The sequence below is a fragment of the Dama dama genome, chromosome 16 (genome assembly GCF_033118175.1).
Source record: "Dama dama isolate Ldn47 chromosome 16, ASM3311817v1, whole genome shotgun sequence".
Taxonomy (NCBI): domain Eukaryota; kingdom Metazoa; phylum Chordata; class Mammalia; order Artiodactyla; family Cervidae; genus Dama; species Dama dama.
In genome coordinates this window covers 27,385,529-27,399,303 of record NC_083696.1, presented here as the reverse complement: position 1 = coordinate 27,399,303, position 13,775 = coordinate 27,385,529, and the positions used below count along the sequence as shown (strand labels likewise).

Below are 13,775 nucleotides of genomic sequence, written 5' to 3'. Positions count from 1 at the left end.
ATGCATTGATATTTTCTGAATAAAAACCAGAACACAGTGTTCACCAATCAGAAAAGCTGTATACAGGCAGATGTGATGTGACTGAAATCTTAGCCAAAGGGACTTCAAGGGTGTCACGTTCACTACACCATGGCCATGACCCACAGGTGCCACCAGTACACTTACACAGACAAAATGCACTTGCCTGCAGAAGCAGAAGTAGACACCACAGGTAGGTTCTATGGTGGAAACAGCTCCTTCCTGACAGATATCATTGGAAACCAACTGTTGGTTCTTAGATTCTCCTAAGGCATAGCTAAATAATGGTAAAAGCATCTGTTTTCTGACTACCATCCCTTTCCATTCCTTTCTCAATAGTATTCTCTGATAGTACAAGCTACTGTGAATCAAACTATCTTGTAAGATGAATTTCTTCCCGGCTGTGAGCTTTTCTTACTTTCCTTAGTCTCCCCCTGCTCTCCATAAACTGCTGAAACCTGAAGATACCAGTCTCTATGGGAAGGGTCTCATTAGATTATGATTAACATGGTAACAGAATATTCAAAAGGTACAAAGTTTTCAAGTTCTGGTACCAATTCTATGTTATATTTGTTGTTCAGTTGCTAAGTCACATTCAACACTCTGCAACACCATGCTACAACACACCAGGCTCCCCTGTTCTCCACTGTCTTAGAGTTGGCTCAAATTCATGTCCACTGACAAATTTCCAAATATGCTGGCACAATGAGTGCAGCACTTTAACAGCATCATCTTTTAGGATTTGAAATAGCTCAGCTGGAATTCATCACCTCCACTAGCTTTGTTTGTAGTGATGTTTCCTAAGGCCCATTTGACTTCACACCCCAGTACGTCTGGCTCTAGGTGAGACTATCTTGAGAGCCAGACATCTATAGTAGTATTATCTGCATATCTGAGGTTGTTATTTCTTCCAGCAATCTTGATTCCAGCCTGTAATTCATCCAGCCTTGCATCTCACATGATGTACTCTGTGTGCTTATGAGTTAAATAAGCAGGGTGACAATTTACTGCCTTGTTCATACTCCTTCCCCAATTCTGAACCAGTCAATTATTTTATGTCCAGTTCTAACTGTCTTGACCCACATACAGGTTTCTCGGGAGAGAGGTATGGTCTGGTACTCCCATCTCTAAGAATTTTCGAAAGTTTGTTGTAATCCACACAGTCGAAGGTTTTAGTGCAGTCAAGGAAGCAGATGTTTTTCTGGAATTCCCTTGCTTTTTCTATGATCCAATGAAAGTTGGCAATTCAATCTCTGGTTCCTCTGCCTTTTCTAAACTCAGCTTATACATCTAGAAGCTCTCAGTGCATATATTTCTGAAGCCTAGCTTGAAGGATTTTGAGCATAACCTTACTAACATAGGAAATGAGTGCAACTGTATGGTAGTTTGAACATTCTTTGGCACTGCCCTTCCTTGGGATTGATAACCAACTTTTTCCAGTTCTGTGGCCGTTGCTGAGTTTTCCAAATTTGTTGACATTCTGTGTAGAACTTTAACACCATCATCTTTTAGGATTTTCTTTTTTTTTTATCTTTTAGGATTTTAAATAGCTCAGCTGGAATTCCATCATGTCAACTAACTTTGTTTGTGGTAATGCTTCCTTTTAAGGCCCACGTGGCTTTACACTCCAGGATGAATGGCTCTAGGTGAGTGATCACACCATCATGGTTATCTGGGTCATTAAGATCTTTTTTGTGTAGTTCTTCTATGTATTTCTGCCACTTCATCTTAGTCTCTTCTGCTTCCATTACATCCTATGTTTCCTTGATCTTTCCAATTTTCTTGAAGAGATCTCTAGTCTTTCCCATTCCATCATTTTCCTCTATTTCTCTGCACTGTTCATTTAAGAAGGCCATCTTATCTCTCTGTGCTATTCTCTGGAATTCCGCATTCAGTTGGCTATATCTTTGTTCCCCTTTCTCCCCTGCCTTTCACTTCTCTACTTTCCTTAGCCATTTGTAAAGGCTCCTCAGACAACCATTTTGCCTTCTTGCATTTCTTTTCTTTGGATGGTTTTGGTCAATGCCAAGTGTACCGTGTTACAAACCTCCATCCATTAGTTCTTCAGGCATTGTGTCTACCAGATCTAACAGATCTAATCCCTTGAATCTAGTCATCACCTCCACTGTATAATCATATGAGATTTGATTTAGATCATCCATGAATTGCTTAGTGGTTTTCCCTACAACTTAAAACTTAAGCCTGAATTTTGCAATAAGGAGTTCATAATCTGAGCCACAGTCAGCTCCAGGTCTTGTTTTTGTTGACTGTAGAGAGCTTCTCTATCTACAGTTGGAAAGAATATAATCAATCTGATTTTGGTGTTGACCATTTGGTGGTGTCCATGTGTAAAGTCGTCTCTTGGGTTGTTGGAAAAGGGTGTTTGCTGTAACCAGCATGCTCTCCTGACAAAACTGTTAGCCTTTCCCCAGACTGGTTTTGTATGCCAAGAGAAACTTGCCTGATACTCCAGGTATCTTTTGACTTTCTGCTTTTGCATTCCAATACCCAAAAACAAAAAGGACACCTTTTTTTTTTTTTTCAGGGTTAGCTCTAGAAGATGTTGTAGGTCTTCATACAACCAGTCAACTTCAGCTTCTTTGGCATCAATTGTTGGGGCACAGGTTTGGATTACTGTGATACTGAATGGCTTGTCTTGGAAAGGAACTGAGATCATTCTGTCATTTTTGAGACTGCATCCAAGTACTTACTGCATTTCGGATTCTTTTGTTGACAATGAGAGCTACTCCATTTCTTTTAAGGGAATCTTGCCCACAGCAGTAGGTATAATGGTCATCTGAATTATATTCTCCCATTCCTGTTCATTTTAGTTCAATGATAATAGGAAATATATATTTGGTCTTAATCTCTGTTCTGGCATGGGTGTCTGCTCAGTCATGACGTCAGCTCTGTTAGACTCTTTGAGACCCTGAAGACAGCAGCCCACCAGGCCTTTCTGTTCATGGGCTTCTCCAGGCAAGAATGCTGGAATGGGTTGCCATCTTCTCCTCTACGGGATCTTCCGAACCCACAGCTCAAACTCGTGTCTGCCAGTATCTCTTCCATTGCAGGTGGATTCTTCACCTACTGAGCCACCTACTCTGGCGGAGCTCTTAAATCTCTTGGAATTTCTTAAGTGATGGGAGCCATAAATGTGTCTTTTGTTGATAACAAAACACGCTATGAGGGTAGTATACCCCAGTTCTGGAGACAGAAACTTGAGACCCTTCCAGATCTCTCTATGCACTTCACTTGACAATTTGAGTGTATCCTTTACAATCCCCTTTTATACTTAACTGGTAATCTCAAGAGTACAATGTTCTCTGAGTTCTGTGACTTACTCTTCGGACCCAAGGAGGAGGTCATGGGTTGGTTAGAAATCCAGGTGACAACCAGAACTCATGACTGACATCTGAAGTGTGGGTGCAGTGGCAGAGGGTAGTCTTGTAGGACTAAGCTCTTAAGCTGTGATATCTGACTCTTCTCCAGACAGCTAGTGCTTAAACTGATTTAACTGTTTGGCAGTGTTGAGAAAACACATATTGGAGATTCCTAATAGCAATGATATGCCACTTCATTGAATCTCAGGTTCCTGTGCATGCTGAGTAAAAGTATAATAATCTGAAAATTAAAAGAAATTTTTAGAGGCAGGAGGGGGGATTGGGATGGGGAACACATGTAAATTCATGGCTGATTCATGTCAATGTATGGCAAAAACCACTACAATACTGTAAAGTAATTAGCCTCTAACTAATAAAAATAAATGAAAAAACGTTAAAAAAATTTTTAAAAATTAAAAAAAAAAGAAAGTTTTACTTTTCATCTCTCTGTATAATGTTAATTTTTTTGTGTTAATTTCACCTTGTTAATTTTTTAGTCAGAAAAACGTTCGAGGTTGTTTTTCCAATTATGTCTAATAGTTTTTAAAAAACGTTATTTTTATTCCAAAAACAAACGTAATTTTTTTTTCCTCTTTTAACCCTTGTGTCAAAAAGAATAAAAAGCTAGGAATAAATCTACCTAAGGATGTAAAGGACCTTTACTCTGAAAACTATTTGACTGATGAAAGACATCAAAGGTGACACAAACAGATGGAAAAATATACCACATTCTGGGACTGGAAGGATCAATATGGTCAAAATGATTACACTACCCAAAGTAATCTACAGATTCAATGCAATCCCTATCAAATTACTAATGGTATTTTATCTGATCAAAAAATTTTAAGATTTGCATGGAAACACAAAAGATCTCAAATAACCATGAGATCTCAAAAAACGGAGCTGGAGGAATCAGGCTCACTGACTTCAGACTCTACTATAAAGCTACAGCAATCAAAACAGTATGGTACTGTTATTCTATATTTATTTTAGAGTAGGGAAATGATGTTAGACAAAAAGCAAATTTGAGAGATATTCTCATTTGAGTTCAAACTGAGTTCAACAAGCTGCAGTTCAAAAAGCAGCAGAGACAACTTACAACCTCAACAACAAATTTGGCCCAGGAACTGCTAATGAATGTACAGTGCAGTGATTGTTCAAGAAGTATTGCAAAGGAGACAAGAGCCTTGAAGATTAGGAGCATAGTGGCCAATCATCGGAAGTTGACAATGACCAACTGAGAGCAATCATCAAAGCTGATCCTCTTACAGCGGCATGAGCAGCTGTCCAGGAATTCAAAGTTGACCATTCTATGGTCATTCAGCATTTGAAGCAAATTGGAAAAGAGAAAAAGCTCAATAAGTGGGTGCCTCATGAGCTGACTGCAAATAAAAAAATTGTCATTTTGAAGGTCCCTCTGCCCAAGAAAGAGTCAAACTATTTCCAGTTTTAGAAATATACTGGAAGCTAACTGGCTTTGTTGTGCTGTTTGAAACTCATTATCAGATTCTCCTTTCAAAATGGATCTTGGTATATAACACCATACCTATGTATTCACCACTAGACAATTATTTCTTAGAGGCTTTCTGGGTTTCTAAGAAATTTTACTGATAGGCAAATTTCCCTGGGGTTATTAGCACATACAAGCGATATGATATACCTAAGTACAGATTCCCAAACAATAGATTATAAGACATGTGACCAAAGAGTTCATGCTACCTCCCAGCCCCAACAGCTTTACTAATTCTAGTAAACATTTATTTCTTATATAACATGCAGTATGTTAATTAAGTTATAACTTTAAATTATGCCCTGATTACTAATAGTGATGTCTATTTAAAAATCAAAGTAAAGAATATTTTTTAAACTGTAATACATTTAGGCATGATAAGTAATTTCCTAAAAAAATTTTAGACGTTATCTAACATTGTATCCAACTCAATTTTCTTAATGAATTAACTGTGTGCTGTTTCTAGTGTGACCCATCTACTGTCTGTCTATTTACTGAATACTTATCTCGTTCCACATAATGGGGTATAAGGGCATAGCCCTAAACAATACCTATCCAGGTCCTGCCTTCCACAAACCCCGGGAGTTAGGATTTTTTTGCTATTTGCTAATAACAACATCCTTGGCAATTCCTGGGCAGTACAGTGATTAGGACACGGTGCTTCCACTGCCAGTGCCCAGGTTTGATCCTGTAAGCCATGTGGCAGGGCCAAAAAACAAACAAACAAAAAACCTCAACTGTATCCTGATAATCCCTCTCTGTAGCTAAATAAAATTACTCTAATAAATGCCTTTTAGAGGGAATAAACCTCAATATAACAAAGGCCATATATGAGAGGTCCACAGCTAACATCATATTTATGGGGAAAAAGTTGAAAGTGTTTCCTCTAATATCAACAAGATAAAGACACCCACTCTCGACATTTTTATTTTAGTACTGAAGTCCTAGCCAGAAGAGTTAAGTAGGAAAAACAAATAAAAGAAATCCAAATTCGAAAGGAAGAGGTAAAGCTCGCTATTTTCAGAGGACATGATAGTACATATATAAAACCCAAGACTCCGTCAAAAACTTAGAACTAAAAAATAAATGCAGTAAAGTTGTAGGATACAAAATCAACATACTGAAATTCACTGCACTTCTACACACCAATAATGAACTATCATAGAGAGAAAATAACTGCATTTACAATTGTATCACAAAGAATAAAATACCTAGGAATAAGCTTAAGAGTAAATGAAAGACCAAGACACTGAAAAGTTTAAGACACTGATGAAAGAAATCAAAGACACAAATAAGTGGAAAAGAATTCTGTATTCAGGGACTTGAAGAATTAACAGTGTTAAAACATCCATACTACTCAAAGAATTCTAGATTCAGTGCAATTCCTGTCAATATTTCAATGGCATTTTTCACAGAAATAGAGTCAACATTCTTAAAATCTGTATCGACCCACAAAAGATCCTGAAAAGTCTATTCACTCTTGAGAAAGAAGAACAAAGCTGAAGGCAGAACACTTATTTATTTCAAACTATATTACAAAGCTCTAGTAATCACAATAGTATGAAACAGAACAGAGATTCCAGAAATAAACTCACACACATACAGACAATTCATTTACAACAAAGGAGCCAAGAATATACAATAGGGAAAGGACAGTCTGTTCAATAAATAGTGTTGGGAGAACTAGATCACTCTCTCATGCCATTTACAGAAATTAACACAAATGAATAAAAGACTTGGTCATAAGACCCGAAACCCTAAGATTCCTAGATGAAAACATAGCTGACTGGATTTCCCTGGTGGTCCAGTGCTTAAGACTCTGCACTTTTACTGCAGGGGGCACAGGTCTGATCACTGTTCCTAGTTGGGGGGGGTTTCACATGCTGCTCACTGTGGGGGAAAAAAAACAAATCCCCACAAAACATATATGATAAACTCCCTGACATTGGTCTTGGCAATGTTTTTGCTTGTTTTTGACCTGACAACAAAAGAAATCAGAAGCAAAAAAAAAAAAAAGTGGGACGACTTCACACTAAAGCTTTCAAATAGCAAAAGTAATCAACAAAATGAAAAGGCAATCGTGCAAGAAAATATCTGTATATCAAATATCTGATAAGGGGCTAACATCAAAAATATATAAAGAACTCACACAATGCAACAGCAAATGAATAAATAAATAAATGGGTAGAAGATCTGAATAGATGTTTTTCCAAAGAAGACATACAGATATCCAACAGGTACATGAAAAGATGCTCAACATCACTAATCATCATGGATTCGCAAATCAAAACCCTAATAAGGTATCACCTCATACCTGATGGAATGGCTGTATTCATAAGAGACAAGTGTAGGCAAGGATATGGAGAAGACAGAACCTTTGCTGATGGGAATGTAAATTGATGTAGCCACTATGGAAAATAGTATGGCAGTTACTCAACAAAGTTAAAAATACATATGATCCAGTCATTTTACTTTTGGGTATTTATACAAAGAGAATGAAAATACTAACTTGAAAAGATATCTGCAACCCCTGTTCACTGTAGCATTATTTACAATAGCCAAGTTTTAGAAACAACCTGTGTCCATCAGTGGATGGATGAAGAAAATCTGGTATGTATATATATAATGAAAAGCTATTTGGCTATATGAAAGAATGAAATTTTGCTGTTTAAAACATCATGGATAGATGTTAAGGCCATCAGGCTAAGTGAAAGAAGTCTAAAAAAGATGCTTTTCATCCCACTTTTATGTGGAATAAAAACAAAATCAAAACCACAAAAATAAACCTCATGGATACAGAGAACAGACTGGTGGTTACCAGAGGCAGGAGATGAGGAGGAGGGGGTGACAAAATGAGTAACGGAAGTCAAAAGGTATAAACCTCCAATTATAAAATAAGGCATGGGGATAAAGTTTATAGCATGGCAACCATAGTTAATACTATATTGCATACTTGAAAGTTACTGAGAGAGCAGATCTTAAAAGGTCTCGCCACAAGAAAACAATTCTGTAAGTATGTCTGGTGATGGAGTTAACTAGACTTACTGTGATGTTTATTACCCAGTGTATGCAAACATCTAATTACTTTGCTGTAAATCTGCAACTAATATGTGCTAAGTTGTTTCAGTTGTGTCCGACTCTTTGCAAACCTATGGCAGTAGCCTGCCAGGCTCCTCTGTCCATAGGATTCTACATGCAGTACTGGAGCGGGTTGTTATTTCCTCCTCCAGGGAATGTTCCTGACCTAGGGATCAAACCCAAGTCTCCTGCATCTCCTGCATTGGCAGGCAGGTTCTTTACCTGGCAGGGGTATTCCTTACCACTAGTGCAACCTGGGAAGCCTGAAACTAACAATGTATATCAACTATACTTCAATTAAAAAAGTAAAAAAAAAAAAAGGAAAGAAATGTCAGCTTTCATTCATTATTTTATTCATATCAATCATAAAGAACGAGGCTCACACTTACCTTTAATCTTCACATATTGCAAGTCGGGATTAACACACAGGGCAAGGTTACTAGGAAGAGTCCAGGGAGTAGTTGTCCAGGCAACCAGAGAAACATTTTCATCTTCCTCCAAAGGGAAAGTTACAAATATTGAAGGATCTTGAACATCCTGAAATCAAATGAGATAAAATGTTCTTTAATAAAACTCATAATAGTAGACTTGCAAGAAAAAGGAACTGATCCTAAAGAATACAATAATTTGATTTTCAGAATAAACTGAGCTTAAAAAAAAAAAATCTGCCATATTTGTAAGAAGAAAACACAAAGCAGGAAATTCCAAATACATTTTTATATAAAGAAATGCTTTAACAATTACCTTAGTAGTCACAACTAAAATATTTAAAGTTTATCAAGAGGGATACATAATGGAGATTTCACTATTACAATGATCTATTTTATAAAGTCCATAAAGAGTTAGTCAATAAAATAACTATTTTGGAAAACAGCTATTTTTTATTCAAAAATATATTAATAAAAATTTCACTGAGAATTGTGTTTTCAACTTTTCAGGAAATCTGAAATTATGTTCAAAATAATCCTTAGTACACAATTAAAGCATGAACAAAGCAAAAAAAAAAAAAAAGAAAGAAAATAGTGAGTGTTGGCAAGGATGCAGTGTAATCTTAACAGTCTAGTAGAGGTACAAACCAGTATAACCCCTTTGGAAAAGTCTTTAAGAGTGGGAGACAATGAACCATGGTCCTTGAGTCAAATCTGGCCATTACCAGTTTTTGTACAGCCCAAGAGCTAAGAATGGTTTTGACAGGACTGACAGACCATGTGGCTTACAAAGTCTAAAATAATTACTATCTGGCCCTTTACATAGTTTGCCAACTCTAGTACTAGAGCTAAATGTAAGTATATCTTATGACACAATAATCCCACTCCTGGGAATGTAAGCAACAGAAATGTCTATATATACTCCCCAAAACTCAAGTTCTAGAATATTCATTAACAGCCAATAACTAGGTATTACCCAAATGGCAATCAACATTAGAAGGGATAGGGACTTCTCTGGTGGTCCAGTGGCTAAGACTCTGTCCCATAATGCCAGGGAAGCACGTTCAATCCCTGGTCAGGAACTAAGATCCTACATGTCATGGAACAACTAAGCCCACTTGGCAACTACTGAAGCCCATGAGCCACAACTGGGTAGTCTGTGAGCCTCAAAAAAAGATCTCACACATCACAGCTAAGACCTGACACAGCCACATAAATAAATAAATTTAGCCATTAGAATAGATAAGCTAAATACTGGGCAGTAACTAAAATGATCCACAACTACACACAACACAGATGACTTCCAGAAACACAATCTTGAGAAAGAGAAGTCGGACAGACAAAAAAGAACAAACTGTACAACTGTATTTATATTTAGTAGAGAATCAGTGAACAATGAGGTTGGAATGAGGACAGTAGTAACTATAAAGGAGTAGGGTGATACATACTAAACTGAAAGGACCATGAGAAGGGAGAGCTTTTGATAGATTAATTGATAAGGCTCCTTCTTAACTTTATCGGGGTGTTGGCTTCAAATATACATTCATTTTGTATAAGTATATGGAATAGAGCAAGGAAATGGAAGAGCAAAAAAATGCTGTCTTATGAAGTCAGGAAATAGGTACTAAGGTGTAAAAATATTAATATATATAGTAATGAACATAAAAAACTTAAAAAATAATAAAGCCACTAAAGGAAAACTTAAAATAAAACATTAATAGTGATTTCCTTTGGGTACTGGGATTATAATTTTCTCCTTCTTCTTAATATCTTCTATGGCTTCTAAATTTTCCACAATGAGCATAAGCTTCATAAACAATCACATCAACCAGACTTCTAGAAACTAAAAATTAAGACAATATAAAAAATAAGTATTTTTATATATCATCATTTAGTTTGTGTGTGTATGCTCAGTTATCTTTTGAGAAGTCTGGAAGGATTTTCTTCATTAACTCAATTTACTTCCCTACAGCTTGCTCTTTCCCAATAAGAAAATGTATCTATTTACTTATAGATGAGTATAAACTTTGAAAACTCTAGGACCAAACTACTATAGGAAACTAACATGTAAAAATTTAGTTACCAAAGAAAACTCCAGCACAGTACACAAGGATTTGTATTACAAAATGTTTGGAACAACACTGTTACCATTTGAAAAAAGAAAAAAAAAAAAAAAAAACCCTAGCCCTCTGAACAATTCAATTCAAACATCTATCAAAAGAATGAATAGATAAACTGTAACCTATTTGTTAGATGAAAGGGTCCAGGAGATGTAAGAGATGGGGGTTTGATCCCTGGGTCCGAATCCTGGGTTGCTAAGATTCCCTGGAGGAGGAAATGGCAACCTACTCCAGTATTCTCATCTGGAAAATTCCAGACAGAGAAGCCTGGTGGGCTACAATCCATGGGGTCACAGAGTTGGAAACAAATGAACACACACACATGCAGCAGAGGTCCCCAACCTCTGGGATCCAATCCCTGACGGTCTGAGGTGGAGGTGATGTAATCAGTTCACTTCAGTTCAGTCGCTCAGTCAGATCTGACTCTCTGCGACTCCATGGACTGCGGCATACCAGGCTTCCCTCTACATCACCAACTCCTGGAGCCTACTCAAACTCATGTCTATTGCATCAGTGATGCCATCCAACCATATCATCCTCTGTCATCCCCTTCTCTTCCTGCCTTCAATCTTTTTCAGCACCAGGGTCTTTTCAAATAAGTCAGTTCCTCGCACCAGGTGGCCAAAGTGTTGGAGCTTGAGCTTCAGCATCAGTCCTTCCAATAAATATTCAGGACTGATTTCCTTTAGAATGGACTGGTTTGATCTCCTCGTAGTCCAAGGGACTCTCAAGAGTCTTCAACACCACAGTTCAAAAGCATCAATTCTTTAGCACTCAGCTTTCTTTATAGTCCAACTCTCACACCCATACATGACTACTGGAAAAACCATAGCTTTGACTAGACGGACCTTTGTTGGTAAAGTAACATCTCTGTCTAGGTTGGTCATAGCTTTTCTTCCAAGGAGCAAGCATCTTTTAATTTCATGGCTGCAGTCACCATCTGCAGTGATTTTGGAGCCCAGAAAAATAAAGTCAGCCACTGTTTCCAGTGTTTCTCCTTTTATTTGCCATAAAGTGATGGGACCGGATGCCATGATCTTAGTTTTTTGAATGCTGAGTTTTAAGCCAACTTTTTCACTCTTCTCTTTCACTTTCATCAAGAGGCTCTTTAGTTCTTCTTCATTTTCAGCCGTAAGGGTGGTGTCATCTGCATATCTGAGGATACTGATATTTCCCCTGGCAATCTTGATTCCAGTTTGTAGGTCATCCAACCTGGCATTTTGCATGATGTACTCTGCATATAAGTTAAATAAGCTAAAAACTAAAGGTGATGTAATAATAACAGAAATAATGTGCACAATAAATGTAATGTGCTTGTATCATCCCCAAACCATCCCCTTACTTGGTCTTTGTCTTCTACAAAACCAGTCCCTGGCTCCCAAGAGGCTGGGGATCACTACTACATTGTTGTTCATTCGATAACTTGTGTCTGACTCTTTGTGACCCCATGCAGCACATCAGGTCTCCCTGCCCCCTCTATTTATTACAGTTTGCCCAAGTTCACGTCCATTGAGTCAGTGATGCTATCCAACCATCTCAAAATACAGCAGTTAAAATTAAACTTAAAGCTACATGTATAAATAAGAAGGAATTTTAAAACATAATGTTTATTTTAAAAGGCAAGGTTCCAAATAAGAACAATGGATGATACTCAAAAACATATATAAAAACAGTATATACTGTTAATGAATACTTATGTACATAGTAAAAATATAAAAATATGCATAATTAAGAAACCCCAAATTCAGCACAGTGGTTACCTATCAGGATGTAAAGAAAGAAATGGAAAAGAGAAAGGTGGTATAAATAAACAAACTGTGGTAGATTTACCCACACAGTAATTAGAAAAAAAATCCATAACTCTACAAAACATGGATGACTATCACAAGCAATGCTGAGAGAGAAAAGCCAGAAAGAAAAGAATACATAGTATATCTTCCCATTTCTTCAAAGTACAGAACCAGACAAAACTAATCAACTGTTACCTGTGATATCTGATATATTTGAAAAAAATAGATGCATTTAGTGAAACCAATTTTATGTTTAATTTTTTTGGCCATGCCACAGGGCTTGCAGGATTTTAGTTCCAAGACCAGGGACAAAACCTGTGCCCTCGGCAATGAAAGCTCAGAGTCCTAACCACCGGATCGCCGGGGAATTCCCCAATGCAACCCATTACTTGGGATGCTTAGGGTCTGTGCATGTCCAAATAAAAAAAACAAATACTGACCTCTATTATATACAGTCAAAGAAAAAAACAAACACAGAAACAACGTACTTATATCTATAAAATGCAGAGGACAGAGAAAATGTTAAATCAGATTATGAAGTTGTAATCGTTAAAATTCAGACCATGGGAAACTCTACAAAGAAACACCTGTTTCCCAAACAATGATTGACACAAAGGTGGGGGGCGGGCGGGGGCGAGGGAAGCAAAAACCACAAAACCAGAAATGGAGACCTACACATTAAAAAAGATCTAAGGGACAACTGTTACTGAATATGAACTTTCCTTAGGTCTGGATTAAAAAACAAACAACTAGAAATAACCTTAGGGGTAAAAGACGCTATTTACGAGACAAATAGAAACGTGAACACTGATGATATCCAGCAGTTAAACAATTGCAGAATATTTAACATTAAGAATATTCAAAATGATTGATGTGACTTTTTAAGGTGTGACAACAGTACTATGGTAATGTTAAAGGAAGATTAATTTAAAGAAAAATTATTAAAGGTACACAATGGATTACTTATCAATAAAATGACATGTCTATAATTTGCTTTTGAAAATGCATCTGGGAGAAACAAGTGAAGTGTGTAGATGCAGCAGGACTGGCTATAGAGACTGTTGGGGATACTAGATAGGCACAGGAGAGTTAGATAATTATTGTCTACTTTTGTGCATGCTTGAAATTCTTCACATTAAAGTGTTTTTAAGAAGGAAGAAAATACAGCAATATATTCAGATCTGACAAAGTTTAAGCCTTTGGTACTCAACAGTTATTATATTAATCTCTACATTTTTATGTGCTTAATATATTTTATTAAAAAAATACAATAATAGGAGTCCCTATGAACAATCCAATGAGATGTTGAAAGCATTCTCTAAGATGGAAAATGCATCTGAAATGCAAGTTTTAATAATGTCCAAACCTAAATCATGAAATAAGAATTCTGAACAAATCGAAGCCCTTTAAAAACAAAGAGGGTTAAATAACATCAGAAATAAAACCACCAC

At 36.8% G+C, this 13,775-nt stretch overlaps 1 protein-coding gene across 2 annotated transcripts in view; it reads right to left on the bottom strand.

Annotated features, from left to right (window-relative positions):
• Nucleotides 1-13,775, bottom strand: part of IARS1 (isoleucyl-tRNA synthetase 1) — an 83,287-nt gene that overhangs the window by 55,420 nt on the left and 14,092 nt on the right. For both annotated transcript variants that reach the window (XM_061163644.1, XM_061163643.1), the window contains exon 7: nt 8,376-8,523. In XM_061163644.1, the coding sequence (XP_061019627.1) occupies nt 8,376-8,523 (148 nt within the window). The remainder of the gene's footprint in view (nt 1-8,375; nt 8,524-13,775) is intronic.